At 41.4% G+C, this 25,021-nt stretch overlaps 1 protein-coding gene across 1 annotated transcript in view; it reads right to left on the bottom strand.

The window, feature by feature from the left end:
- TDRD9 (tudor domain containing 9) overlaps positions 1–25,021 on the bottom strand; it is a 126,854-nt gene that overhangs the window by 17,377 nt on the left and 84,456 nt on the right. Inside the window, exons 21-30 of the mRNA XM_025391938.1 lie at positions 19,273–19,389; positions 17,358–17,465; positions 15,318–15,418; positions 10,891–11,064; positions 8,452–8,563; positions 7,337–7,549; positions 6,977–7,066; positions 6,184–6,444; positions 2,096–2,251; positions 1,279–1,349 (exon numbers count right to left, since the gene is read on the bottom strand). Coding sequence (XP_025247723.1) covers positions 1,279–1,349; positions 2,096–2,251; positions 6,184–6,444; positions 6,977–7,066; positions 7,337–7,549; positions 8,452–8,563; positions 10,891–11,064; positions 15,318–15,418; positions 17,358–17,465; positions 19,273–19,389 — 1,403 coding nt within the window. The remainder of the gene's footprint in view (positions 1–1,278; positions 1,350–2,095; positions 2,252–6,183; positions 6,445–6,976; positions 7,067–7,336; positions 7,550–8,451; positions 8,564–10,890; positions 11,065–15,317; positions 15,419–17,357; positions 17,466–19,272; positions 19,390–25,021) is intronic.

The raw sequence follows: 25,021 nt of genomic DNA, 5'->3' as shown, positions 1-25,021 counted from the left end.
GGATCTTTCTACTCTGAAATCCAATGCCGGCTTCACACAGGGGCTCCTGAGACTATAAGCGCAGGCAGGTCCCCAGAGGCCTTGTGGAAATGCAGGCTCATTTGGAAGGCCCAAGGGGACCTGGGCATCTGCATTTCCAATGTGCTCCCTGGAGGACATTTTGAGAAGACAAGACAGGACATTTTGAGAAGACAAGGCATCATTTTAAAATGCACATAGTAAGGTTCACCAACCCTTTCAGGATGAAGTCTACACAGCTTGCCCTCGTCTACCACAAGCTTGGCACCTCCCTTCCTCCCAACCAATTCTCCAATCTTACTAAACTCACTCGAGTTACTCACACATGCAAACTCTCAAACTCAGGCCTATGCACTTGCCCGTGGAGCCACCCTCATCCCACCTCCCCTCTCTTCCTCCAACACCTGCACCTTGGCTGATGCCTCTGTATCTGCCAGTCCTCAGATTTCTCTGGAAAACTCCATGGTCTTTCAAGGGTGGTTGAGCCCCCTAGATGCTTTCATGTTCTGTGCCCTTATCAAGAGCCCTATCACCCTATATTGTAGTTACCAGCTTCTTCTATACCCCCTGCCCACCAACTGGATCCATAATTTTCATGAAGACAAACAACTGTTTCTTGTTCACTGCTGTTTGCCCCAAACCACACACTGCTCCTGGCATACAGTTGGCTCTCACAGCTTTGCTAAATAACAATTGTAACAAGAACAGAAAAAAATGTAGTCTCTGATAAAAGATACTCAAAAATGTCTTATATAGAATGGCTTTCATGTGAGAGAGACAGAATACCTCAAATCAGGAACTGGGAGAGAAATGAGAAGTTAGAAAAGAAGGGAGAGAAATGAGAAGTTAGAAAAGATAATACATTCCGGCCAGGTGTGGTGGCTCACGCCTGTAATCCCAGCACTTTGAGAGGCCGAGGCGGGTGGATCACAAGGTCAGGAGTTTGAGACCAGCCTGACCAACATGGTGAAACCCTGTCTCTACTAAAAATACAAAAATTAGCTGGGCATGGTGGCGTGCACCTGTAATCCCAGCTACTCAGGAGGCCGAAGCAGGAGAATTGCTTGAATCCGGGAAGCAGAGGTTGTAGTGAGCCGAGATTGCACCACTGCACTCCAGCCTGAGCGACAGCGTGAGACTCTGTCTCCAAAAAAAAAAGATAACACATTCCAACAGTTTAGATATAAAGATACATTATTTTCTGATAAGGTCTGTAAATACAAAAGCAGAGAAAAAAATTCATGGAAAACTTAATCATACCTGAATTTGGATATTCTGGTCAAACTATGGCACTTTAGTTCATAAGGGTTAAAAGGCCCATGAAGTACTGCCTGTATGCACAAATTATAGGAAGTGTTACCAATAAGCAAGATAACACTTAACATGAATTTTTAAAACTCAAAAGTCAGCTCATCCTTTAAAAAAAAAAAAGAAATCTCATTCATAATGTCTTTACGATTCAGTTAAGAAAAAGTGCCTTAAAGAAGGTATTTTTCTGGGATGTAACTCATTCTCCTCAACGATTTCACTAACATTCCTTGATATATATGTTTAAGAAAGCCTTTGAACAACAAAAAAGAATCACTGACAAATAATTTAGTGAAAATACTATTATTTGAATTGCAGCAGACCAACTCAGTTGCATAGGTAGACCTGAGACCACACAGCCAGAGGCTGGGGAAACACAAGTGGAGTCTCTGAACAAGGAGACACCCTGGCCAGCCCTCCTCTCCAAGCAGGCAGGCAGCGCTGGCTCTAACAGCCAGCCAGGGAGTCCAAGGCTGGCACCAGTTCTCTGAACCCACACGCTGTGCTTCCTTTAGTCTGACAAAAAAGCACATCAGGAGGGTTAAAAAAAAAAAAAAAAAAAAAAAAACTACTCAAAGCTTCCTCTAAACCCCACTAAACATTAAACCCCAGGGTTTTTTCTTATTATAAGAGGATTCATTGTGAGAAAAGTAACAGCATTAAAAGCCAGAAAAGAAAAAACCACCATGACTAATGACTACAACTCCTAGCATATAAATGTAGAATGATACTAAGCTTTTAAATTACATTTTAAAACTCCTACAATCACCTTACAGTTTGGAGTACCCAGTTTATTGGAAGAAAAGCTCTCTAACAAAATCCGGATGAGATATTTCTCGTCGTCTTTCATGGGAAAGGGCGCACAGCCGTCTGTCACATTTTCTACTGACTTGGAAAAGAGGCCCTTGAGAACTTCATGGCTTTGCTGAACAAACAAGAAAAGTTTGTTTGGTTAAAAGAATACATTACAAGCACTTTCTTCCAAACTAATCAAAATATTTCATAGGCACAGTCTTACTCTGATTTCTATGTCATTAATTAAAGTATAGGGAAATAATTTTATGAAGTTCATTTTAAGATTTAAACAAAAGAAATAAGACGGGATTTACAACTTTATTTCTCCAAACAAAAAAGAAATCAGACAGCCTTTGTGACATTTTAGCCATTAGAGAATTTAAAAGAAATAAACATTTTTTACAGTTTTTTGGGTTTTTTTTGTTTTTTTGTTTTTTTTTTTTTTTTGCGACATAGTCTCATTCTTGTCGCCCAGGCTGGAATGCAATGGCGCGATCTCAGCTCACTACAACCTCTGCCTCCCGGGTTCAAGCAATTCTCCTGCCTCAGCGTCCTGAGTGGCTAAGATTACAGGTGGCCACTACCACACCCGGCTAATTTTTGTATTTTTAGTAGAGACGGGATTTCACCATGTTGGTCAGGCTGGTCTCAAACTCCTGACCTCAGATGATCTGCCTGCCTGGGCCTCCCAAAATGCTGGGATTACAGGCCTGAGCCAGTGCACCCGGCCTACAGTTTTTTTAATTTTCTTCTTTCTTCTCTTACTATCGTTCCCAAGAAACATTTTTACAGGATTTTTTATACATAAAATTTTGGTTTTATACTGGAAATACTAACATAATTCCCTGAAGTGTTTTTATATAAATTAAATACAGAATTTAGCCAGCACTCTGGCTAACATTTTGCTAGACTGTCCTTTCCTGATACCCAGTATTCTTCATCCCCAGCAGAAATAACAGAAGTAAAATAAAAGACCTTCAACATCAGCTTCAAAAGTGGCCTCTCTGATCATCTCAATAGATGCAGAAAAAGCACTTGATAAAATTCAATATTACTTCAAGATAAAAAATTCTCAGCAAATTAGGTATAGAAGGAACATATCTCAATGCAAGAAAGGCCATACATGACAAACCCACAGCAAACATCATACTGAGGAGGGGAAAGCTGCCATCTTTTCCTCTGAGAACAAGAACAACACAAGGATGCCCACTTTTATCATTTACATTCAACACAGTACTGGAAGTCCTAGCAAGAGAAATTAGGCAAGAGGAAGAAAGAAAGGGCATCCAAACTGGAAAAGAGCAAGTCAAAATGTCCCTCTTTGCAGATAACATGATCTTATATGTAGAAAAACCTAAAGATTCCACCAAAAAACTTTTAGAGCTGATAAACGAATTCAGAAAAGTTGCAGGATACAGAAATCAGTACACAAAAATCAGTAGCATTTCTAAACACCAATAACCAGCTAAAAAAGACATCAAGAAAGCAATCTCATTTACAATACCTACAAAAATAAAATAAAATACCTAGGAATATATTTAACCAAGGAGGTGAATGATCTCTATAATGAAAACTACAAAATGTCAATTAAAGCAATTGAAGAGGACACAAGAAAATGATAAGACATCCCATGTTTATGAATTGGAAGAATTTATATTGTTAAAATGACCATACTATCCAAAGCAAGCTACAGATTCAATGCAATTCCAATCAATATACCAATGACATTCTTCACAGAAACAGAAAAAAACAATCCTAAAGTTCATATGGAACCACAAAAGATCCCAAAAGCCAAAGCAATCCTGAGCAAAAAGAACAAAGCAGGAGACATCGCAGTACCTGACTTGGAAATACACTACAAAGCTATGGTAACCAAAACAGCACTATACTGGCATAAAAACAGACACACAGATGACCAATAGAACAGAATAGAAAACCCAGAAATAAAGCCACGCATTTACAGACAACTGATTTTCAACAAAGGCTCCAAGAACATCCACTGGGGAAAGGATACTCTTCGAGAAATGGTGCTGGGAAAACTGGACATCTAAATGCAGAAGAATAAAACTAAGCCCCTATCTCTTGCCATATACAAAAATCAACTCAAAATGAGTTAAAGACTTAAATGTAAGACCTAAAGCCATAAAAATTACTAGAAGAAAACAAGGAGAAATACTTTAGTACACTGATGTAGGCAAAGATTTTAGGGCCAAGACTTCAAAAGCAGAGGCAACAAAAATAGACAAATGGAACTATAGTACACTAAAAACCTCCTGCACAGTGAAGGAAACAATCAACAAAATTAAGAGACAACCTACAGAATGGGAGAAAATACTTGCAAACTACTCATCTGGCAAAGGAATAACATCCAGAATATACAAGGGACTCAAACAGCAAAAAAGCAAACAGTTCAATTAAAAAGTGGGCAAAGGATCTGAACAGACATTTCTCAAAAGAAGACATACAAATAACCAACAAATATATGAAAAATGATCAACATCACTAATTATCAGGGAAATTCAAATCAAAACCATCATGAGAGATAGCATCTCAACCCAGTTAGAACAGCTATTATCAAAAAGACAAAAAGCAAACGCTGGTAAGGATGCTGAGAAAAGGGAACCCTTACACACTGTTGGTGAGAAGGTAAATTAATACAGTCTTTATTGAAAACAGTGTGAAGGTTATTCAGAAAAACTAAAAACAGTACGAACATACAATCTGGCAGTCCCACTACTGGGTATTTATCCAAAGGAAAGGAAATCAGTACATCAGAGATACCTGTACCCCATGATTACTGCAGCACTGGTCACAATAGTCAAGATACAGAACCAAGCTAGGTGTCCATCAACAGATCAATGGATACTGAAAATGCGGTATATACAAAATAAAATACCATTCAGCTACAAAAAGAAAAAATCCTGTCATTCTTGGCAACATGGACGAGCCTGGAGGATGGTATGTTAAGTAAAATAAGCCAGGCACAGAAAGCTAAATATGACATGTCCTCACTTATGTGTAAAAGCTAAAAAAAAAAAAAAAATTGAACTAATGGAAGTAGAGAGTAGGATTGTGGGTAATAGAGGCTGGGTAATACGGGGAAGGGGAGAATAGAGAGAAGTTGGTTAACAAACAAAATTACAGCTAGACTGGAGGAACAGGTTCTTGTGTTCTGCAGCACTGTGGGGTAAATATGGTTAACTATAAGGTATATTTTCAAAACGCTAGAAGAAAGTTCTTGAATGTTTACAACACGAAGAAATAATAAATGTCTGAGGTGACAGATTTGCTAATTACCCTCACTTGATCATTACACATTATATACACATACAAAATATGACTCTATATCCTATAAATATGTACAATGATTATGTGGCAACTAAAAAAGGGAAAAAAAGTGGCCTCTGAAACCTTCAGATCATGAAAAATAACTCTAACACTGATTTTGAAAAAATAGTTGAGACTCCGTCTCAAAAAAAAAAAAGAAAAAAGAAAAAATAGTTGAAAGAAGTTTTGAAATGCTTGAAATACCTGAAATATTTTATTAACTCCTTCCATTAGGGAGGTAAGTCTTGGAATCCATTTTTAAAACTCCCCACATATAGAACATTTTCAAATCTATCTTAAGAAGATAAAAAGCTGAATAGGAGGCAGGGTGCAGTGGCTCACACCTGTAATCCTAGTACTCTGGGAGGCTCAGGCAGGAGGATCCCTTAAGCCCAGGAGTTTGAGACCAACCTGGGCAACACAGGGAGACCCTGTCTCTACTAAAAAATATATTAAATAAGTAAATAAATAATTTTAAAAAATAAAAAAGGTAAATAGGAGACCAACAAATACAATACCCACCAACAAAAACAATACCCAGTCACCATAATTTAGTCTCAGAGAAATCTAGAAGACATTTAAATTGGCGCCGCCAGTCTTAACACAAGTACAGCACACCAAATGGTGAAAAGGAACACTGTCCGCCTCCTCCTATCTCAGGGTCCACAGAGAAGGAAAGCCCGCCCCGTTCTCTCTCACACAAATGTGTGCTCCAGCAAGGGTGAGAGCACACACCTTGGACTCGTAGGACTCCTCCGTGAGCTCAGCATAGCCCTGCTGGATGAGGACATCTCTTATGTTGATGGCATCCTGGACCCCCGAGTACTGGTACACGTCCACGTGCAGGACGCTGTGCACCACAGAGAAGACCTTCACAAGGAGGGTGCAGCCGCTCACCAGAGAGGAGAACCACTGGCTGGCCCCGTCGCTCCAGTGCTCGCCACAAACAAGAGACTTTGCCGATGGTCTCATTTTGCAAATCTTAAATTCCAAAGCCTACAAGGACGGAAGGGCACAGCTCAAATAGCTTTACAAATAAGCAAAACACTCATCCCAAATACCACTGAAAACAGACCTCGTTCATGTATCTTCAATGGTATTCTCGTAAAAGTCCCAATAAAATTGATGTTGGGGTAGTCAGAATTTCCTAAAGAAACTTGGTTATGCTTTTTAACAACAATAAGAAACATTTAGAATAATTTTTAGATTGTCTTCACACTGATGGTAAAGGGCATGTGTGACTATGTCTCCAGCCTACCTAAAAAGTCTGTCTGATTTCAACATAATCAGAAAACTCAGAAACAGTATTAGAAGATACTACTGGATTAAAACAACTTTTTTGCTAACTCTGAAACCTTTCATATATTTTTGGAAGAGCAGAAACCAAATTTGGCTATTGTGGCAAAACAAGTCCCTTCCCTGTCCTGGGCCTTGACTCCCCTAGCTGTAAGCCAAGGCAGGCCACCACATGACCCAGGAATCCTGTCTAGCATTCAGCATTCATTCCCAAGAGTCTTCTCTATCTTACCTGGAAGGGAAGTTCAAGAAATTGACAGGGAATCTCCATCAGAAGATGTAGATCTACATGAGACCTATTGCCATAATCTACAAAGAATACCTAGAAAATAAAGCAAGTACACACTTTAACACAGGGTCAAAAACAATGCCACACCTGAGCCACAGCAATGCAGCAGTCTGCTCTAATCCTATAACTACAGAATTATTAGTGACCTGAGCCTAAATCCACGTATCAATGAGGGAAACAGACTACTTTGCTAACCGCAATTATTTTAAATTCAATTTCCACCTATAATTATAAAAGACATTTGATAAACTGCTGTGTGTCAGTCTCATTTCCCTGCCAGTGACTTATTATAGAAAAACCTACCTCAGCAGAATTTCCAGAAACATAAAGGACTTGAGCTCTAAAGTAGCGTTGTTTACCAAAATCAGCAAAAGGTGCCAGACAGACCAAGTCTGGATGTGGGTGAGTGGGTAAGGGCATCAACGTCAGTTGGTTGATTTCAGCAGTAAGCTTTTTCAGAATCTCTGAGTTTTTTTCATCAATCCTATATCCCCAAAAGTGTCCCACTTCAACCACCTAAAAAGGAAGAGGAGCAGCAGAGATGAAATCTAGAAAGGACTTTCGTAAGGAGGAAAATGAGCTTGAATCACAGGGCTGACACCCTGTGCTGCACATCTCACCAGCATAATCCTCGGAACATAAGTATTCTACAGGTTTTTGACAGGTGTTTATGAGACAAAAAGAGGGGGGTCCCCTGGTGAACTAAGGTAAGGAAATGTGTGGAATATATCCTTTTCTTGGCAGTACAAGACTCATTCTTACATAAATAAAGGTTCTGAGGTCACATAATCATTTCAGCCGGGCACAGTGGCTCACATCTGTAATCCCAGCACTTTGGGAACAGAGGCAGGCAGATCACTTGAGGACAGGAGTTCGAGACCAGCCTGGCCAATGTGGTGAAACCCCATCTCTACTAAAAGCACAAAAATTACCCGGGCATGGTGGCACACACCTGTAATCCCAGCTACTCAGGAGGCTGAGGCAGAGGAATCGCTTGAACCCAGAAGGCAGAGGTTGCAGTGAATGGAGATTGTGCCACTGCACTCCAGCCTGGGCAACACAGCAATACTTTGTCTCAAAAATATACACACTTTTTTTTCCTCTAACATGTATCTTGTCACATCTGATTTATTGCAGCATTTTAAATGTACTTGATATTTTAAAAATTAACTTTGATTCTAGAATAAGTATGTTTCAATTTCCATTTTAGCCATATTTCAATTTAACAAGTACAGTGATAATTCAAGCTCACCCCCATTAACAAGATTACCAAGGTGCATGAGTTCTCTCTCTCTCTCTCTCTCTGTGTATGTGCGTGTGTGTGTGTGTTGGGGGGGGTGTGTGTGTGTAAACTTCCTATATACAACATGATGATTTTAGTTTAAGAAGGAGGAAAAGCTCAATTACTTCATCCTTACCTCTGTGACATCAATAGTTAGAAGGAGATCTGTAACTGTCTGGGACCTGTCTGATGTGTTAAATGAGACTTGCATAGGATCTACCGTCTGCTTCTGGAAGTCCACATTCACCCTAAATAATATGAATTTTTAATAAAATAAAAATCAAGTTTTACAAAGAAAACACATTTACATAAGTGAAATTATCACTTGAACTATTCTAATATTTCTATAAGAAAAGAACATTTCAATAAAATACCTAAGCCAGAGATGACAAATTTGATTTCATCTCAAACATGAATTTCTGCTGGCTTTTTGAAGGGCTCTGGAAGGGGTACACACCCCAACAATTATATACTACCAGGTATATAATTGTTGCATACCAGGTAGTATATAATTGTAATATATAATTATATACTATATATTATATACAATTATATATACTATACATATAATTATATACCTTCCAGGTAGTATATAATTGTGAAGGCCAAGACTGTCAGAGAATATCTACTTTCAAGGTATTATCAAGATAAATAGATAAATTATTAAATTTAGACTTTCAAGGTCTGAGATAAATTCTAAATCTCAGACCTACAGTGTTTCCTAACTTGTGTTTTCAAATGTGCACCTTGACCTTTAGAAAACTATAAGAATCCATGCTTGGCTCAATGCTATGTTAGAAAACACACACATATGATTTTCCAATAAACCCCCAAAATATCATTTTCCCTTAAAGGCAATAAGATAGTAAATGCTAAACTTCTGAATACAAAAGACAAATTTGATAGAACATAAAAATTTCCTTTCCTAATACTTTATTCTAAAGCGTAAGAAAGATCTTGATCCAACTCTTTTCCCGATCTCCAGACCCATTTTCAATGAGTGACTCAGGCAATGAGTGACTCCCCGGCGTTCAATGACAAAAGTAAGCGGAGTCTGACCTCACTAGAGCAGGACAGGTCTTCTCTACATGAAGGACTGAACCCACTACACTCCCAAACTCTCAGAAACCAAAAGTCACACACTGGGTGAAACCAGATGGAACAGATTTCCCTTCCTCCACCAACTCCTCAGATTCCTGTTAAATTCCTCCCAAAACTGAAAACTCTACAATTAAGAAATAATAAATGAGACTTCCCACATATGTGACTATGGGGATATGGCCAAAAGGCAAGCAGTCTGTCACAAATACCATGGGTGACTCAGTTTGGTCCAAGAGAAGATCCACCAGGGTGATGCCAGCTGCATGCAGCAAGTGCCCCTGCCCTGGGCTGACCAGCCCTACAGACAGCCCTATCCCTGAACCACTCTCTGGGTGGGAGTCAAAAATGCTATTTGGCAAGGAAGGGCAGCTTACTCTGGTAAGCAACTAGGTGCTCCCAGCTGCATCTCCATTATGTCCCACTGATTGCTGTGCTGAAGACAAAGAATATTCCACAATACTTAAAAAGAGAATTTGCAAAACAAAATGCATAATCCTATCCAGGAAGAAAGGAAATTAACATTAGATTTAATCCCTACTATTTAACTAAAAATTACATAAATGGTATCACTCAATCCTCTCAACAGCCTTGCACCATAGGTATCATTTCTTTTTTTTGTTTGAGACTGAGTCTCGCTCTGTTGCCCTGGGAGGAGTGCAGTGGCGTGATCTCAGCTCACTGCAACCTCTGTCTCCCGGGTTTAAGTGATTCTCCTGCCTCAGCCTCCCACCTAGCTGGGATTACAGGTGTCCGCCACCACGCCCGGCTAATTTTTTTGTATTTTTAATAGAGATGGGGTTTCACTATGTTGGCCAGGCTGGTTTTGAACTCCTGACCTCAAGTGATCCTCCCGCCTTGGCCTCCCAAAGTACAAGGATTACAGGCATGAGCCATCTCGCCCGACCAGTATCATTTCTATTAAACAGGAAAAAACCCTCAGGTTCAGAGAGGTTAGGTAATGTGCCCAAGTGCACAGAGTGAGGAGATGACGCAACCAGGATACAACGGCAGGTCCACTCGACCACAAAGCCGGTGCTTGTTTGTTTGTTTATTTATTTACTTATTTATTTATTTGTTTTAAGACAGTATATTGTTCTGTCACCCTGGCTGGAGTGCAGTGGTGTGATCTCGGCTGACTGTAACCTCCACCTCCCGGGTTCGAGCAATTCTCCTGCCTCAGCCTCCCGAGTAGGTGGGATTACAGGCGTGTGCCACCAAGCCCGGCTAATTTTTGTATTTTCAGTACAGACAGGGTTTCACCATGTTGGCAAGGCTGGTCCCAAACTCCTGGCCTCAAGTGATCCACCTGCCTCGGCCTCCCAAAGTGCTGGGGTTAGAGGTGAGCCACCACACCCAGCCAAGCCAGTGCTTTTAACATAAGCTGAAGCAAGGTCAGATCAATAGTCATTTAAAAACAGTATCTGAATATGTGAAAGCAGGTAGAGCATGTCTGCCACCTCCCTCCTGAAAATACCTTGTGTTCCTGAGCTTTGAGACATTCATGCCTTGCACCTTCCCTTCAATTTCCTCTGCAGAATGAACGTTGAGTTCAAGTGAAACTTTTAGTTGAGACATCTTAATTGCCATGTACACGGCAGGAAGGGTTTTAAATCTCTCCGTTGGATTTCGTGAGAATTCCACAAAGGCTCTGTTCCACAAATGTAAATTTAAAAATAAATTTATCAGGCATCTGATTAAAAACTGCATATTCATTTCTCTCAAGATTAGACAGAAATTCTGTCACATCTCTCCTCAAAATGCCAGTAACTCTTCAATCTATAATTAATAACATGTATTAATTTCTCCAATGGAAAATTGTTAAGAGAAATAAAAGTTATAATGACATGTCATTAAACCAAAACCAAGTATCATCCTTGTATAATATAATGCAGAATAAAGACTAAAGTCACATGGAATTTGGGGCAAAAACAAATCTTACTTAATAATTACTTTCATAATTGCAAAATAATTTTCATGATTACAATAGAATGTCTTTCTTTACTATCATAAAATAAAACAGAACACAGAAAACCACACAAATGTGTAACTCAGTGATCTTTGTAATTCCCCTTCAAAAAAACCATGAAATCATTTTTTCTTTAATTTTTTTTTTTGAGATGGAGTCTCGCTCTGTTGCCAGTGCAGGGGTGTCATCTCAGCTCACTGTAACCTCCGCCTCCCAGATTCAAGAGATTCCCCTGCTTCAGCCTCCCGAGTAGCTGGGACTACAGGTGTATGCCACCACGCCTGGCTAATTTTTGTATTTTTAGTAGAGATGGGATTTCACCATGTTGGCCAGGATGGTTTCTATCTCCTGACCTCATGATCTGCCCATCTCAGCCTCCCAAAGTGCTGGGATTACAGGCGTGAGTCACAGCGCCTGGGCCGAAACCGTTAAATTTATTGCCAAGTGACATGGTTTAGATCTGTGTCCCTGCCCAAATCTCATGTCGAACTCTAATCCCCAATATTGGAGGAGGGGCCTGGTTGGAGGTGACCGGATCATGGGCGCAATTTCCCCCTTGCTGTTTTTGTGCTAGTGAGTTCTCACAAGATCTGGTTGTTTAAAAGTGTGCACCACCCTCCCTTTTGCTCTCTTCCTTTCGCTCCAGCCATGGAAGACATGCCAGCTTCCCCTTCACATTTCACCATGATTGTAAGTTTCCTGAGGCCTCCCCAGAAGCAGCAGCCTACACAGCCTGCAGAACCATGAGCCAATTAAAACTCTTTTTTTTATAAATTACCCAGTTTCAGGTATTTCTTTATAGCACTGCGAGAACAGAATAAAACACCAAGTAATGTTGATAAATGCCCTCCCTTACTTCAGCCTATATTTCAGTGTCCCATTCCAGGCCCCTCTCTGGGGTATGAGCAGCAGGCATGGAGCAAAAGGTGCCTGCTGGACGTGCCAGGCAGAAAGAAGACAGCATCAAGTTTACCTTGCTATGTATGCACGTTCTAATGCCCCTGGGTTCCCACATCATCACAGAGCCACATAAACAGACCTGGGCCCCTTCCTCTACTATAAAAATCATCCTGTAGTGAGCTCTCTCCTGGAAATGTACACCTTGAGCAGTTTGGAAAGATGCCCAGCAAGGGAGGTGTGTGGAGTAGGTACATGAATGGACCCTGATTCACTCCGCCCTCCTCTGCCCTCCTTCATGCCCCATCCTCTTCACTCATAAATGCATGCATTTTCCTTCCACCCACCACCTGATTCATGCACTTCTGCTTTATCTCCCTTCTTCAGAGTCTCTCCTAAGACTCCGTAGAAGTAATTTTAAACTCCAGACCTCAGCATCTGCTCCTCAAAGCTCCATCCTCCCCAGCTTCCAGGCTGGAAAGCCAGATGCTCTTGGGCTCCTCTCTCCTTTGCCCTCCACATGCAATGACCAGCCAAATCCAAGCCATCCTCCTTCCCATCTGTTGGCTCCTTTTCACGTCAACCACCACCATACTGCCTCCATATCTCAGCACCTCCGCTTTGGACTACTGCGAAGACTCCAGGCCGGCCTCTTCTCTTGTCTTGACCTCCGCTTATCCCTGAGTAAGTTCCATGAAACATGGTTCTGGACAGAACACTCAGAGTGCCCACCTAGTCACGTTCACACTCATCCATCTGCCAAAAGACTGTCCCAAAGTCAGCATCTGACCTCCTCACAAGAGACTCCATCTGACACGGAGCAGCTCCGCCCAAATGGCTGCCAGCTATGTGTGCAGAGTCTCGGCTTTCCACCATCAAGATCAGCTCATGCCTGCCTCCTGCCGGAAAACTACCCTGACCCTGCGGGCACCACCTCTGCAGTGGACACTGCACCAGCCCAAGGCCTCACAACCCTCCAACGTCCACCCAAGGAAGTCTCAAATTAATGTTACTGCTCTGATATTGGGCCTCAAATAGAATGTCTTCTTCTAACCTTCTGGGCCTCTCCCATGACTTCTCACAGCAGGCAAATGTCTGTGAAACTAATTTGACTCTCCACTCCTACCACGAAGTTGAAAGCTTCTTATGGGAGAACATGATATGCCCAGGTACCACCTGTGCCCATCTGCCCACGCACCCTTGGCACCTCACAGAGTCTACACAAAGTCACCCCTGCTGTATGCCAAGAGAAATACAGTTCTTATTCTTTTAATCACTATATCTTCCTTTGCCTTTAAACACTTGAATCCCAAGAAATGGTACTGGTATAACCAGAAAGAATACTGTTACTTCCCCCAAAAAATTGGCATGACATTTGTATTACGACTAGAGAGCTGGAAATGTGAGGAATGTAAAAGCTATAAACACCTATAAAAAAGGTCCCAGGCGGCCGGGCGCGGTGGCTCAAGCCTGTAATCCCAGCACTTTGGGAGGCCGAGACGGGCGGATCACGAGGTCAGGAGATCGAGACCATCCTGGCTAACACGGTGAAACCCCGTCTCTACTAAAAAATACAAAAAACTAGCCGGGCGAAGTGGCGGGCGCCTGTGGTCCCAGCTACTTGGGAGGCTGAGGCAGGAGAATGGCGTGAACCCGGGAGGCGGAGCTTGCAGTGAGCTGAGATCCGGCCACCGCACTCCAGCCTGGGCGACAGAGCCAGACTCAGTCTCAAAAAAAAAAAAAAAAAAAAAAAAAAAAGGTCCCAGGCAACGGGAGGCAGAGGTTGTAGTGAGCCAAGATTGTGCCACTGCACTCCAGCCTGATGACAGAGCGAGATTCCGTTTCAAAAATAAATAAATAAAAATAATAAAACAAAACAAAACAAAAAGTCCCAGGCAAGAAGAACAGGAAACAAACACAGATCTCAATCCAGTCATAAAGATGAGTGAACAAAAATGCTGCAATCTCATGGGAGCCAAGACTTCTGACCCTCAAATCAGTCAAAGGAACATTCACGCAGAACTGGAACCTCACCCAGGTAAGCGGACGCACAATATTCAGGAATTAGTTCAGCTGTGTGATTCCAGCTTTAAGTAAGCTACTTTATATATGTGACTTACTATCTTACTATAATTTACATCAGAATATTTAAGAAAAGTTCAGACACTACAAGTTTAATTCATTAATTCTCTAAGTTGTTAAAAGCACTTAGGAAGGTTTTGCTTGTTAGGGAGTTGTACGTTTGCCTCATGAGGCATTTACAGGCCTACAAAGAAAATCAATATATTAATCATAGAAATGGAACTTAAAATGCTGGAGGGAATTACTCCAAATTGAAAATGGACTTAATGTTCAACTTGAGTGAATTGGACATTAAAGAAAAAGTGTTTGTTCTTATTTACAAAGCTTTGTCAAGTTAAATAAAAATTTATCAACATTCATAGAACACTGGAAAAAATTTCTAACTTTAAAAATTAAAAATCATACTTTAGGTTTTTTGGTACATAAACATTTCCTGTTAGAAATAAAAACTGAGTGATACTCCAAAACACACCATTTGCTCCTTACATGAAGTAGAGCCAAATTGAGTTTTTACAATGTTTGCCTTCCAAAAATATTCAAAACATATCTGCTTTAGACAACTATAAGCAGATACACTCTATTCTGGAGCATCTTCATGGCCCACAAAATAACTCTTACCAACGACTCACTGAGAAAATCTGAGGACAAGTGCGTGAAAGAGAAGATCACTTTAGGAGAATCCGCCTTAGCATCACACTGAGTTACTGAGCCTTCTTGGAGTGACCACACTTGACCGCTAACCAGCAGCCTAGTCCTTTAGGAGGTTACTTAGCAGAAAGAGAAGATAAATTGCTTCTGACCATAAGATAAACCAAAGCTACATTTTGAAAGCCAGTTGCAGCAGCCCATAGGAGGACCCATTTCCATGGGCACTCAGTTTTAAGAATCAGCATCTGGAAACATTTGAATCTTTATGCTTCTTTCATAATTACAGTTGATTACAAAAATATACTTACTTTGCACCATCAAATACAATAGATTTGACTTGACCACACTGTCTAAAGAGAGACTGTAGTTGTTTATAGTAAAGAAATCCATAGGGAGGAATGTGCTTCAACTGTAAAATATAATACAAAATCAGAGCAGATTACTAGAGCTAACAAAACAGTTGCAACATTCACAAGCTCAAAACTGATGTACACTGTTTTAGTTTCTAAAAACACAGTTTGCTATCTTTAACCATAATATATAAACTCTACATATCAGTGCATTTAATGACTTTTAAATTCTAAGTTCTATAATAAATATCTTAAATAAAGGCTAATTCTACCCCTGTTAAAATGGTGTAAGTCTAATAAAGCAAATTAAGATTTGTTTACTTCTGTTTTCCCTTAAAATAATCAAGCTTACTAAACACTTCTTTTTAAAACATATTTCTACATAAGGAATAATGGGAATGTAAACTTTAAAGGAAAATGTCTAACTAACGAGAGGAGTGCATATTTCCTCATCACCACAGTGGAAGGACCAAATAGCACATGATCAAACTGGCATTGACCTTTAATGTATAAACTCTCAAGGCACCACGCTGGGTTTCTGCAGAGCACTCCATACTTTCCTCTGGACCAGGGCAACTCCTGTGCCAGCCCAGCTCTGCACAGGGCTCCGTGACAGAAGGCACGTAAGTGAAGGCATCCAGTTAGATCCTGTCTCCTCACTCCCTGAATCCACATGTCTCCTTAGGCAGGTTATGGAGTTGCCCTGAGACCGAACTGCCACATCATGAAATGAGAATGGCATGAGAAATCCCCAACTCAAAGGGTGGAGTGAGGCTCAGAGAAGAATAAAAAGTATCCAACACACAGTCTCTCAAGTGCTAAGTAAAGCTATTATGTAGCTTTTAAGATATACACACTAGGTAATTTTGGGCCCCCAGACCAGGTTCCCAGTGCTCGAGAGATACAAGCAGAGCTGCTGAATGTCTGAGGGAGAGTCCTATAGAACCCTTCCCGCTGTGCACAGCTGAGGGAAGAAAACCACAAAGGAGCAGAGGGGTGAGAGAGGAAGCCAAGCAAAGAGCTTAGTCAAACCTGACGGCCAGCAAGAGCACAGGTGCCAATCAAATGATTCTCAGTAGCTATAAAAAACTAATGACTTCCTTTTACTGTCCCTTCCACAGGTATCAAGTGTATCTCAGCTGGCTCTCTCATCTCCAGCATGAGCACCAGCTCCTTTTGGTGCTCATCAAAGACCTCCAATTGTAATCTCAAGTCATCTGTGCCCTTTCCTTATGAGCTATTTATTTCTTCAGGATTAACAGCTGTGGTATAACAATAACCAGGAAAAGGATAAAAGCTGGCAATGACCGAGCGTTTATGATATGACACGAAGGAAATTCAAGTGCTTCTCATCCCCCCTTATCAGATAGAGGCACATACTGGAACCAAGTAATCCGAAACAGTCCAGTCTCAAATGCTTTCTTCCAGTGTGATTCTCTCTGCTGCTGGGCTTTAAACAACTGGGTTGCAAATGTTGATTCAATGGTCAGGGTCTATGGCTGATCATTAGAAATGCCCAAAGTACACACTACTTGAATGCTGATTTCCAGGGCAGACTTTCTAGCTCAGATCTCACAGGGCCCTCAGATCTGAATTTCAACAAATATAAATAAAATAAGCGCTCTCTAGGTGGTTCTGTTTGGCATCCAGGTCGGGGGATCACTGGCTTAAGCCACAGCACTCAGCTGCCAACCAATAAGTTGTGAATTAAGAAAATGTTCTTAAACTTATAAGTGCCTTAAATCCTTCAAAATAGCACATGATCAAATCAGCATTGACCTTGAACTTATAAACTCTCAAGGCTTCCTTATAAGGCCAGGTCTGTAAAGGGAGGCAAGAGACTGAGGGACAAGTAGATGTGCCTGAAAAGGCCAAACAAGCCTAATATTCACTCCAGGGGGAAATTCACTTACAACTCACAAAAATAGAAACAATTAGAGAACAAAAACGTTCTGCCTGACCACACGCCAGGGAGGGATGCCTGCCCCCAGCACCTACCACTACAGTTGTCTTGGGGTCCTTGCCAGCCAGCTCCCTTACCGCCATCTCCTCATCAGGCTGTCCGAAAGTAAAGTAATTTGGATAGAAAGCACCTGCCAATACAACCTGGAAAAGAAGTTTATTTTCATGAAGTAACAGCATTGTTTTATCAGTTATTCTCACCAATATACAAATCTCAACCCAGCATGATATGACATCTACAAATGTAAAAGACGGGTATCGTTTGTATAGAAAACTAGACCTTCCACCAACCAAGCGGAAAGTCACAATTCTGGTAATTTCCTCTAACAGAAACACTGAAAAAGGAACATTTTTCTCACCTAACAGAAACATCTTTCTTCAAAAGAGCTTAAGTACTTCTCAGAATGAGGCTTGGGAAAGAAACAGTGGCAAGTTGAACAAGGACACAAACCCTCCTACACACAAAGCCCCAGGGTTGGGCAACTTTCTCCACTTCTCCCCACACACGTGGGGAGGTACTCTCAGATGTTCAGAAAGAACTCCAGTTGGAACACTTAGATTTAGGGCATCAGGCTGGCATCCACTATTCACCTTTAAAATGCACTCTGCGCGGCCGGGCGCGGTGGCCCAAGCCTGTAATCCCAGCACTTTGGGAGGCCAAGACGGGCGGATCACGAGGTCAGGAGATCGAGACCGTCCTGGCTAACACGGTGAAACCCCGTCTCTACTAAAAAATACAAAAAAAAAAACTAGCCGGGCGAGGTGGCGGGCGCCTGTAGTCCCAGCTACTCGGAGGCTGAGGCAGGAGAATGGCGTAAACCCGGGAGGCGGAGCTTGCAGTGAGCTGAGATCCGGCCACTGCACTCCAGCCCGGGCGACAGAGCGAGACTCTGCTTCAAAACAAATAAAAATAAAAATAAAAATAAAAAATAAAATAAAATGCACTCTGCGAAGAGTCCCTTCTTCAATAAAAATATACCCAGTTTGAAACACACCCACCAAAGACTCCCCCAGCCTTAGAGCAATTTTACATCCAGGAAAACACTCGCACATTTTCAGCACCCCCAGTTTACAGGCATCTACCTCAAACCCGATTCTGTATGCATCAGACAACCCTTCCAGGAAACCCTACAGCAGAGGCAGTCTCCACCGGCCAGGACACACTTCCCGCTCGCCACATTCCATCTAACCACTAGTAATCTGAATCCATGGCCTCCAAAGTTAAAATAATATTTTCAGTGTAGGGGAATAGCTACATACACTGAAAAATATAAAGAGCATTTCACTTTCTTAAAAGTTAAAACAAAAGGATCTCTCCTGAAGCAGTGATAACGCAGGTACTCTACAGAAACACTCCCCTGGAAATTAGAAATCGGTCTGGGCCGGGCGCGGTGGCTCAAGCCTGTAATCCCAGCACTTTGGGAGGCCGAGACGGGCGGATCACGAGGTCAGGAGATCGAGACCATCCTGGCTAACACGGTGAAACCCCGTCTCTACTAAAAAATACAAAAAACTAGCCGGGCGCGGTGGCGGGCGCCTGTAGTCCCAACTACTCGGGAGGCTGAGGCAGGAGAATGGCGTGAACCCGGGAGGCAGAGCTTGCAGTGAGCTGAGATCTGGCCACTGCACTCCAGCCTGGGCGGCAGAGTGAGACTCCGTCTCAAAAAAAAAAAAAAAAAAAGAAAGAAAGAAATCGGTCTGAATCCATTAAATGTTAATAAATAAAATAAACAATAAATACTCTCTACATGAATCGTCAATTCAACAAATAATGCAAACTATGAAAGACAAGAATGTTTCCTGGTTCCCAAACACAGTATGAACATTATGGACCTAAAATCTCCTTTGAGATTTGGTTTGTATCAGAAAGCAGGAATAAGCGGTTTCTCAACCACAAGACCCTGTAAGCACAAAGAATCAGGAAAAAACCATCCAGGAAACTCCAGCACACCTGTAGGATGAATCGCTGCTTATATATATACTCTTGGTCCATGACAGGTCGCCGAGAATCAACATGCATGTTGAACTGTGAGATTCTAGTCTTCAATTCTTCGTATAATTCAGCCACCTAAGAAAAATACATTGAAATCTGATGTCTCAAAGGTACGTATGTTATCAGAGCAGTGAAAACACTAGAAAATAAGTGCACAATGGGTAAAGTATAAATACATCTATAGAATGAAACACTGCAGCTAATTAAGAATCATCTTTTAGCTGTGTGCGGTGACTCATGCCTCTAATCCCAGCACTTTGGGAGACCAAGGCAGGGAGATCACTTGAACTCAAGAGTTCAAAACCAGTCCGGAAAACATGGTAAAACCCAGTCTCTACAAAAAAAAATACAAAACTAGCTGCACGTGGTGGCGCACACCTGTAGTCCCAGCTACTCAGGAGGCTGAGATGGGAGGATCGCCTGAGACTAGAAGGCAGAGGTTGCAGTGAGCCAAGATCGTGTTACTGCACTCCAGACTGGGTGGCAGAGTAAGACTCTGTCTCAAAAAAAAGGAAAGAGAAGGAAGGAAGGAAGGAAAGAAGGGAGAGAGGGAGAGAGGGAGAGAAGGAGGGAGGGAGGGAGGGAGGGAGGAAGGAAGGAGAAAGAAATAATCTTTTTAAAATTTTTATGATTATTATTTTGAGACAGAGTCTCACTCTGTCATCCAGCTGGAGAACAGTGGCGCAATCTCAGCTCACTGCAAGCTCCGCCTCCCAGGTTCATGCCATTCTCCTGCTTCAGCTTTCTGAGTAGCTGGGACTACAGGTGCCCCCCACCACGCCCAGCTAATTTTTTTGTATTTTTAGTAGAGACAGGATTTCACCGTGTTAGCCAGGATGGTCTCAATCTCCTGACCTCGTGATCCGCCTACCTCGGCCCCCCATAGTGCTGGGATTACAGGCATGAGCCACCATGCCTGGCCTAAAATTTATTTTTAGAGACAAGATCTTGCTATATTGCCCAGGCTAGACAGTGCAGTGGCTATTCAAAGGCACAATCCCACACTGATCAACACAGGAGTTCTGATGTGCTCCCTTTCCAAGTTGGGCTGGTTCACCCCTCCTTAGGCAATACGGTGGTTCCTGTCTCCCAAGAGGTCACCATATCGGTGTTGAGTTTAATGCAACACCAAATCGGCATGGCGCACCACAGCCCAGAACTCCTATGCTCAAGTGATCCTCCTGCCTCATCCTACCAAACAACTGGCAATATAGGCATGTGCCACTGTGCCTGGCAAGAATCATCTTATTAGAAATTAATTAATAAGTAATGTTAAAGATGAACAGCATAACACTTATAGAAAATACCAGAATACAAAATCATATATGCTCCATGATCTATTTATAAACACACACCCCTGATGGGAACCAGTGCAAACGCATAACTGTACCCACCCAGAGATCAGAATAGCAGAGAGCCATGACCACAGCCTTGCTTTAGGTCCTCGAAACACATTCCAGCCTCTGCCATGAACATGTACTGCTTTTGTGATCAAAAACAAAATAAATGACCTATGGCCAAATAGTCCCTCCAAACAGGAAAATAAAATCAATATCCAGTTGTAATAAAAACTGTTTCACACAAAATGTCAAACTTTAATGTACACATGTGAAAATACACAATTCCAAACACCTACGAACTGACCATAAATTAAGTCACCACAAAATTATCGCAATTACAAAAAGAACACAGTTACAAGTGTGAACATAACTGGGGGAAATAACAACTAAAAAGAATTGAAAGGACAGAAAAACTTAGCAGCCACTATCTCTGTGGAGGGAGGAAAAGCCTGGGACATGGGAAGCAAGGGAGAGTATACTCAGATGCTCGCCTCTGTACCCCTGAGGGATGGAACTCTTTCATGTGACTGTAATCACATGTAACTGAACGAATTAAAAACCAAGACTATGCCACTTTCTATACTTAAAAGCAATAAAATCAGAAATTAACAAGAAAAAAATGATATTTAAAAACATTTCAGGGCTGGACATGGTGGCTCACACCTCTCAGAGCTTTGGGAGGCTGAGGCAGAAGGATTGCTTGAGCCCAGGAGTGTGAGGCTGCAGTGAGCTATGGTCATGCCACTGCACTCCGGTCTGGGAAACAAAGACCCTGTCTCTAAAAAATAAAAATAAACTCTTTAGTCAGAGAGGAAACCAACACTAAAAGAAATTATAGACAGGAATCTCAAAAATCAGTGGGATGTGGCTAAAGCTGCTCATAATAAAATTCATAGCCTTAAATGTTTTTAATTAGAAAGACTGAAAATATTATTATTAATATTAAATATTAATTTCAGAAAGACTCAAGTAAACTAGTCACAGGATAACTAAATTAATGGAAAAAACCAAAAAGCAATGATTTAGAATCCCCCACCTATTCCTTCCCTCCCAAAAAACATAGACGAGAAAACTGACAAATGAAACTAAGAGTAAGCTCTCTGAAAATACAGTAACACAAAGGAACCTTGCAGACTGCACAGTAAAGGAGTAATCCAGCAGGCCTGGCTGTGCAGACCACGCACATTCCAGAGAAAGGTTTGGCCCTGGCCCAGCTCCTGAAAGGTCATTGCCAAGCCTCCAGGGACTCCTATCCTCCCTAATAAGAGTATCTGCTTACCTGGGGCCTTGGGCCACACAAAAGAGTTTACGCTAGAATGTGATTTATGGTGGGGCCTTGGGGCGTAGGGTAACAGTTTCCTCTGGAGGGACTGAAGACTGAGTAACTAAGGTCAGCCACATGGGTACTCTAGGCCTACATAACCAATGCTCAATAAAAACCCTGGACACCAAGGCTCAGGGGAGCTTCCTGGTTGCAATACTTCATGCCTGTCGTTGCACACTGCGGCTGAGAATTAATCACTGTCCATAAGACTCTACTGGGAAAGGACACTTGGTAGCCTGCACCTGGTCTCTCCAGGGCTTCTCCCACGGACTGTTTTTTTTTTTTTTTTTTTTTTTTTTAACCTTTGCCGATTTTAATCCATATCCTTTGGCTAAAATAAATCATAAGCATAAGCATAACAGCTTTTCTACTTCTGCGAGTCCTTCTAGCCAATCAGTGAACCCGAGGATGGTCTCAGGGACTCCCTGAATATACAAATATAATCAAGAAACGATGAGAGTACACAAATACACAATAATAAGAACAAGAAAGGTGTTACCATTTGACATGAATTTGAAATAACAAAAATTACGTGTAACTATACATCAATAAACTTCATGATCTGGATTAAATGGGTACCTGAATGAAAAACGTAACTCCTCAAAAATGACTCCAGAAGAATTAGAACCCAGAATGGATCAATAACTCCCAGGGATATTGAAAATATTTTTTTAAACTGATCCCTCAAAAAGGCACTAATCCCAAAGGTGTTTTTGAATGCGTTCTATCAAATACATAGGAAATACATTTCTAGTTATTAAACTATTGATTAAAATGGTTCCTGGACACAGAAAGAGGTTCGTCCTACCAGGGTGGTATCGACACCAGCATCTGATAGTGTTGTGCATGCACGTGCGCACACATGCACACACACGTAAACCAAAGGCCAATTTCACTTATAAATACAGAGGGAAAAATTCTAGAGAAAATATTGGCAATCAGAACCCAGCAATGTTTTGGGAGAAAACATTACAAACAAGCAGAGTTTATTCTGAGAACATGTGGTTGGGTCAACAGTGGGAAATCCATCATATATTCATGTATAAGTCATGCACCACACAGCAATGTCTCAGTCAACCATGGACACATATAGAACTGTGGTCCCATCAGACTGTAACAGAGGTAGAAAAGTCCTGTTGCCTGGTCACATCATAGCTGTTGTAGTGACCACATGTACTCATGTGTCTGTGGTGATGCTGGTGTAAACAAACCTACCGTGCTGCCAATCATATGAAAGTCTAGCACATACAATACATACAGTACAATTCAGTTGACCCCTGAACCACATGGGGTTGAACAGTGAGGGCCCACTTATATGCAGGTTTTTCTTAACCAAATGCGGATCAAAAATGCAGTATTCAAGGGATGCAAGCCTGAGTATATGGAAGGCCGACTATTCGTGTACATGGGTTCCACAAGGCCAACTGCAAGACGTGAGTATTCGTGAATTTTGGTATACAGGGGTCCTGAAACCAACCCTCCTTTATATAACAAGGGACAATTGTACTTGATAATGATAATAAATAACTATGTTACTGGCTTAAGGATTTATCATACTATACCATCATTATTTCAGAGTATATACTCCTATTTATTTAAAAAAAATAATAACTTCACATGTCTTGAAACCAGCAGCAGCAAAAAAAAAAAGGAAACAAACCAAAAAAGTTAACTGTAAAACAGCCTCAGGCAGGTCCTTCAGGAGGTATCCAGGAGAAAGCATTCTTACACTGTAAGAGATGACAGCGCCATGTGTTACTGCCCCTGATGACCTTCCAGTGGACAAGATGTGGAGGTAGAAGACAGTGATACTGATGATCCTGATTCTGTGTATGCCTAGGCTAATGTGTATGTGTGTCTTAGTTTTTAACAAAAAAGTTTAACAAATAAAAATTATTTTTAAAAATAGATAAAACCAGCCTGGGCTACAAAGTGAGACCCTGTCTCTGGAAAAAAATAAAGAATAAAAAAAAATTAGGCCAGGCATGGTGGCCCACACCTGTAATCCCAACACTTTGGGAGGCCAAGGCAGGCAGATCACAAGGTCAGGAGTTTGAGACCAGCTTGGCCAACATGATGAAACCCCGTCTCTACTAAAAATACAGAAAAGTAGCTGAGTGTGGTGATGTGCACCTGTAATCCCAGCTAATTGGGAGGCTGAGGCAGGAGAATTGCTTGAACCCAAGAGGCGGAGGTTATAGTGAGCCGAGACGGCGTCATTGCACTCCACCCTGGGTGACAGGGCAAGACTCCATCTCAAAAAAAAAAAAAAGAAAAAAAATTAGAAGTGGTGACATATGCCTGTAGTTCCAGCTACTGCAGAGACTGAAGCAGAAGAATTGCTTGAGCCCAGGAAGTCAGGGCTTCTGTGAGCTGTGATCATGCCATTGCACTCCAGCCTGGGTAACAGAGTAAGATCCTATCTCAAAAACCAAATAAATAAGGAAATAGATAAAAACTTATAGAATAAGGATATAAAGAAAGAAAATATTTTTACATAGCTGTACAATGTGTTTGTGTTTTAAGCTAAGTGTTATTATAAGAGCCAAAAAGTTTTTAAAAAATTAAAAAGTTTATCAAGTTAAAAAAGTTATAGTAAGTCACAATTAATTTTTTAAAAAATTTTATGAAATTAGTGTAGCCCAAGCCTGCAGTGTTTATAGTCTACAGTCATGTGCAGTGATGTCCTGGGCCTCCACATTCCCTCACAGCTCACTCACTGACTCACTGACTCCCTGACTCACCCAGAGCCACTTCCAGTCCTGCAAGCTCCATTCACAGTAAGCTCCCTATATTGGTACGCCATTTTTATCTTTTATACCAGTGATCCCTAACCTTTTTAGCACCAGAAACCAGTTTCATGAAAGACAATTTTTCCACAGACCGGAGAGGGTGGGGATGGTTTCAGGATGAAACTGTTCCACCTCAGATCTGGCATTAGTTATATTCTCATAAGGAGAGTATGGCCCAGGTGGTGGGAAACCCTGTTTTATAACCATATTTTTACTGCACCTTTTCTACGTTTAGTTATGTTTAGGTACAG

Source organism: Theropithecus gelada, chromosome 7b, assembly GCF_003255815.1.
Source record: "Theropithecus gelada isolate Dixy chromosome 7b, Tgel_1.0, whole genome shotgun sequence".
Classification (NCBI taxonomy): Eukaryota; Metazoa; Chordata; class Mammalia; order Primates; family Cercopithecidae; genus Theropithecus; species Theropithecus gelada.
This window is presented reverse-complemented; position numbering and strand designations above follow the sequence as displayed.